Below are 6,214 nucleotides of genomic sequence, written 5' to 3'. Positions count from 1 at the left end.
TAGGTAGGTAGGTAGGTAGGTAGGTAGGTAGGTAGATAGATAGATAGATAGATAGATAGATAGATAGATAGGTAGGTAGGTAGATAGGTAGGTAGGTAGGTAGGTAGATATAGATATCATAGATATCTCCTTTTGGAGCTGTAGAGATGGTTACGTGCTCAATGGTTAAAAGAACTGGCTGTTCTTCCAGAGGTCTCGAGTTCAATTCCCAGCATCCACATAGTGGCCCACAACCATCTGTAATGAAATCTGATGCCCTCTAATAACTTTCAGGTATACATGCAGATAGAGCCCTCATATGAATAAATACATCATTTAAAAAAATTAGCAACAAGGGGCTAGAGAGATGGTGCAGTGGTTAAGAGTATATATATATATATATATATGCAGACAAACACTTTTACATATAATAAACATTCAAAAAATTTCCAATGATTCTGCACATACTATTTCTCCAAGGAAATACACAAATGATCAGTGCATGTATAAAAAGACCCTCAGTATATGAATAAACAAGGAACAAGTCAAAACCACAGTAAGGGGTCAGAGAGATGGGTCAGTGGTGAGCAACACGTACTGTTCTTCCAGAAGCCCTGAATTCAGTTCCCAGCATCCACATCAGGTAGCTCACAACAACCTGTAGCTCCCAGTTTCTGGGGATCTGATGTCTCTGGCCTCATAGGAGAGACATCTGGTCTCATGAGCACATATCCATGCACATACACACATAATGAAAAATAATAAAAATAAAATCTAAAAACAAAGCACATTAAGACTATACGGCAGACCCTTTAGGCTGACAGTTATAACTGCAGTGCTGGACAACAGGGCTGGGGATGTAGAACAGTGTTAGAGTACTTGCTTAACATGTACGAAGCACTGGGTTTGATCACAGATTTTTTTAAAAAAGGACAATAACAAGTCCTGACAAAAATTCTGGAGAAAGTAGGACCCTTATATATTACTTCCAGGAAGCAATGACTACAGCAGTTTTGGAAAACAGCATTGCAGTCTCTTAAAAAGTTAATCATGGTGAAGCTGCTAGAGAGATGAGACGGCTCAGTTGTTGAGAGCACTGGCTGCTCTTCCAGAGGTCCCAGGTTCAACTCCCAGCATCTACATGACAGCACACAGCCAGGTACAACTCCATTCTAGGGGATCTGATGCCCTCTTCTGTCCTTCACAGGGAACAGGCACAAAAGTGATACACAAACATACATGCAAACAAAATACCCCTACACATAAAAGAAATGTTTCAAAATATTTAATTAAACAAACATACAGTGAGATGTCTCAGTGAGTAAAAGCTCTGCCAGGAAAGCTTGATGACCTGATTTTAATCTCTTGAACCCACATAAGAGCAAAGAGAATCAACACTATAAAATTTCCCTTTGGAATCTATATCCATACCATGGTGTCTGTGCTACCTGCACGTGCACACACACACACACACACACACACACACACACACACACACAGAGACACTTACTTCTGGTGAGATGACTCAGTGAGTAAAGGCACTTGTCACCAAGCCTGACAACCTGAGCTCAATTCCCAGAACCCACACAGTGAGAGAGCCAACTCTCATCAGCTGTCCTCTGACCCCCACTTGCATACCATAGCACACACACATGTGCCACATACACATATACATGTATACAAAATAAATGAAGTTGTAAAATCTTATTTACACACACACACGAGCTAGAGAAATGACTCAGGGGTAAAGAGCACTATCTGCTTTTCCACAGGACCTGGGTTCAATTCCTAGCACCCACCTGGTGGCTCACAATTGTCTGTAATTCCAATCCCAGAGGATCCATCATCCTCTTCTTGCCTTTTTGGGCATTGCACACAAATGCAGAAAAACAACCACATACATAAAAACATACAAACAAAATTTTAAAAAGAATCATATACACAAATATTCAAAGCGGGGTTAGAGATTTAACTCCGCAGTAGAGAAGCTGCCTAGCCTAGCATGTGCAAAGCCCTGAGTTCAATCCCTAACACCACACATGGTACACACACAAAAATTCAAAACATGATATATAGATACATAGAGGGGAACAAAGTTGACAATAAAAAGCATACTGGTACACGCAACACCATGGATAAACTTTAAAAACAAAACCATTAACCAGACATAAACGGCCATGCACCATATGATTCTGTTTACACGAAATGCTCAGACTTGACAAACCCATGGATAAACGTTGCCATGGGGTGAGAATGAGGATGAATGGGAGTGACTGTCACTGTACATGGTTTGGTTGGTTCATTGTTATTGTTGCTTTTAAAGGTCCTGGGATTAAAGGCATGTGCTACCACACTCTGCTCTCTTTCTTTTATAAATCAGGTCTTGCTATATAGCCCTGGGTAGCTTGGAAGTCACAGTATACCCAGGCTGGCCTCAAATCATGACAGTCCTACTTCAGCAGCACAAGAAATAGCTGAATTTCCTGACATAGGTAGGGTATACTGACATCTTTGGTTTTTTTAATAATTAAAACAATTAAGACTTATTGATTTTGTTTTATAGGTAAGAGTATTCTGTCTGCATGTATGTATGTGTGCCACATGCATGCCTAGTAGCCATGGAGGATCTCCCGGCACTGGAGCTATGGATGGTGCTGGGAACCAAACCCAGGTCCTCTGCAAGAGCAACAGGAACTCTTAACCAATAAGCCATTCCTCCAGTGCCATCCTACACCTCTGCAACCGGATTTCCTACGGTTCTCTTGGAAAACCATTCCTTCTGTGTACCACTCACCTGGTCTGGCTTTTGGTCTTTATTTGAGGGATACAATGGCTTCACCAGTTCACTCCCTTCCCCATCACCGCCATCAGAGGACCGTCTGGGAAGGAGATTTTCAGGCTGATCACTGGACTTGGTATTGCCCTGTAGACTCTCCTTCTCTTGAGAAATACTGCATTGACTGTCTACTTCATCAGCAGCATCCACGTGTCGTGGTTGGCTCTCCTGAACTACACCAGCGTTCGCTGAGTCCCTCCTTTCTGCAGGTAAGATATCGATATTTATCCTACTGATTGTGGCACATGACTCCCCAGTATTGTTCATGTCTTGTTTGCCAGTGTGGCCTTCGAGACTAGCCGGTGATCTCAAGGGACCAATGTCCACTGGTTTCTCTTGGGACAAACATTTATCTTCACCCTAGGTGAAAAGATGTTCTTAAGTTATTACGGTACCTCATACCATATATAAAAATAAACTCAAAATGGAACAATATCTTCCACAAAAAGATAAACATAGAATTACCATTAAGCTCAGCAATTCCACTTTCTGGCACACATTTTAAACAAACAAAAGCAGGAACTCAAGCAGGTATCTGTGGACCAATAGGTCTAACATCATTATTCAAAAAAGGGAGCCCATCATGGCACACATCAGTAATCCGAGCACCTGAGTGGGCTGCTGAAGTAGGACTGTCATGATTTGAGGCCAGCCTGGGTATACTGTGACTTCCAAGCTATCCAGGGCTATATAGCAAGACCTGATTTATAAAAGAAAGAGAGCAGAGTGTGGTAGCACATGCCTTTAATCCCAGGACTCAGGAGGCAGAAACACGCAGATCTCTATGAGTTCAAGGACAACCTGGTCTATATATAGTTCCAGGATAGCCAGAACTAAATAATAGAGACCCTGTCTCAAAAACAAAAAGAAGGAAAGGAAGGAAAGGAAGGAAAGGAAAGAAGGAAAGGAAGGAAAGGAAGGAAGGAAGGGAGGGAAGGGAGGAAGGAAGGAAGGAAGGAAGGAAGGAAGGAAGGAAGGAAGGAGAAAAAGGTAGAAACAATAGCAAATCAATGAATAAAATGTAATATATACATAAGATCATAAGACCATACTCTTTAGTCCCAGCACTTGGGCAACAGAAGCGGGATCTCTGAGTTTGAGGCCAACCTGGTGTATAGAGCACAGGGCTACATACAGAAAAATCAAATAAACAAACAAACAAGTAAATATTCTATGTATATAATGTCTAAAGGAGGAAAATTCAGAAATATATGAAACAGAAGTTTCTAGGCTCTGAAGTTGCGGGATAGGTGTAGTCTCTAAGCAGAACACAGCAAAAGCTGCCAGCGTGGCAACCAGTCTCCCCTTCCTACCCTAGCCTATAGTCTTGGTAAGATGCCCGCACAGGAGCTATCAAAAATTGCAGCTCCTGTCAAAATGCAGCACTACACCACCTCCTCAGCCTACAGCCTTCCCTGAAGCTACAGGGAATCACCTTTCCTGCCTCAGCCTGCTATCATGAGGAGCAGTCCATGTTGGTAACACCTTTAAAGCCTCAGCCTTGGTCAAAAAACTACTGCAGGAGCTGTCCACAGTGGCAGCACCTCCTCTCCAGCCTTCTCTGAAGCCCCACAGAGATGGTGCCTTAGTCAAAGACAGCTGTAGCCTGGAAAGATTTCCCACCTTAACCCATGAGCTCAATGCAGGGAAAGGAGTTGTGAAAACAAGCTACCAATCTCAGAGCAGGGAAAATACACCAAACCTTAAACAAGAAAAAGCTTCAATCCCTGAGCTTCCCAAACTCAGGACTTGAAATCCCACCACCCCTGACTCTGGAAATCTCCGCCCTGAGAAGCTCTGCCCCCTATAAAGCCCCACACAAGCCCTGTCCTTTGTCTGATTCCTTGCTGTCTGCTCCTAGGAGCAGAGGGCAGCCATGCCTAGACTCATTCCTCTACACCCCAGAGCCTTCAGTAAATCTCTTAAGTGACATTATCTGCCTGGTATGACTCTTTCATTGGAAGAAGTCAAGAAGAAAAGAAGCAATGACGAGAAGCAGCCAAGGAGGAGTGGGGCTGAGGCTCCTGAGCCCCTCAGCTCAGCTGGGGATCCCCTCCCCCCGGGAGCTGCAATGCCTCTGCTGTGGGAGGCTTCATCTCGGAGCTGTGTGGTTCCTGGCTCTGGTTTCTCAGGATGATCTTCTACTGGGCTACTTGTTCCCTTAGAGCTGTATGGTCTCTGGGCTTCTGAGTCCCAGGCTACCCTTACAGCTTGATGAGGAAGGGGTCTCACCCAGCTCCATACGATAACAGAGTGTGTGAGGATGGTGATGATGGCTGTATTACAACACTTGTGGATATAAGCAAGGACCCTGGACAATGCCTCACAGTTGTTAAAAATGGGCAGTGTAACTCCTCATCAGGAGATGACCTGAGTTTGATGGCCTGGAACCTACATGGTGGAAAGAAAGAACCTACTCCTACAAGTTTGTTCGTTCTGTCTCTGTCTCTCTGTCTCTGTCTCTCTGTCTCTGTCTCTGTTTCTCTCTCTGTTTCTCTCTCTGTTTCTCTCTCTGTTTCTCTCTCTCTCTCTCTCTCTCTCACACACACACACACACACACACACACACACACAAACAAACTCAAAGAAAAGAAATTGGGGGGGGGGTGCCGCTCCAGACAGGGTTTCTCTGTGTAGCCCTGGCTGTCCTGGAATTCACTCTGTAGACCAGGCTGGCCTCAGACTTGGAAATCCGCCTGCCTCTGCCTCACTGGGGTTAAAGGCGTGCGCCACCACTGCCCAGCTCAAAGAAATGTTGAAATGAAGGTCTGGGCATGCAGCTCTGTGATAGAGCCCCCATCTAGCATGCAAAGGGTTGTGGGTTAAAACCCTAGCATGGGGACTTGAGGGGGGGGCGAAGTTTAAAATGTTACCAAGTGGGACCAGTGTCTAAAATAAATGTTCACCATAAAATTCCGTACACCACATGAATGGAATGAAGAAAAAAAACACATGATCACCTCAAGAGATATAGAAAAATGCTTGACAAAATTCAGTCCCCTTGCATGATTTGGAAAACCAAGCAGGACTAGAGGGAACTATCCTGCGATAGCAAGGTAAACTGTGGAGAAGCGCGACAGGAAGTCATTCTTAAATGATCTGAGATCAGGAACAAGAGGAGCTGCTCACTCTCGATACAGATCAGGGACAGCAGAGCTGCTCATTCTTGTTACCTTTATCCAACATGACACTGTATGTTGCAGACTGACCAGTTAGGCAGAAGACAGAAATGGGGTGTCTGGATTAAAGGAATATATAAAATTATCTGTCTGTAGGCAACATGATTTTTGTATGTAAAAGCCCTAAAGATTATACATACATGCTCCTACCAGAGGAAGTAATGAATCTAACTTTTTTGTTTGTTTTATTTTGTTTTAGTTTTTGTTTTGTTTTTCGAGA

General features: G+C 43.7%; 1 protein-coding gene across 2 annotated transcripts in view; it reads right to left on the bottom strand.

Annotated features, from left to right (window-relative positions):
- Nek4 (NIMA related kinase 4) overlaps positions 1 to 6,214 on the bottom strand; it is a 37,144-nt gene that overhangs the window by 16,093 nt on the left and 14,837 nt on the right. For both annotated transcript variants that reach the window (XM_021182149.2, XM_021182150.2), the window contains exon 7: positions 2,774 to 3,175. In XM_021182149.2, the coding sequence (XP_021037808.1) occupies positions 2,774 to 3,175 (402 nt within the window). The remainder of the gene's footprint in view (positions 1 to 2,773; positions 3,176 to 6,214) is intronic.

The sequence above is a fragment of the Mus caroli genome, chromosome 14 (assembly GCF_900094665.2).
Source record: "Mus caroli chromosome 14, CAROLI_EIJ_v1.1, whole genome shotgun sequence".
NCBI classification, from domain to species: Eukaryota; Metazoa; Chordata; class Mammalia; order Rodentia; family Muridae; genus Mus; species Mus caroli.
Note: the sequence above shows the minus strand (reverse complement) of the source record. Positions and strands in the feature narration are given on the sequence as shown.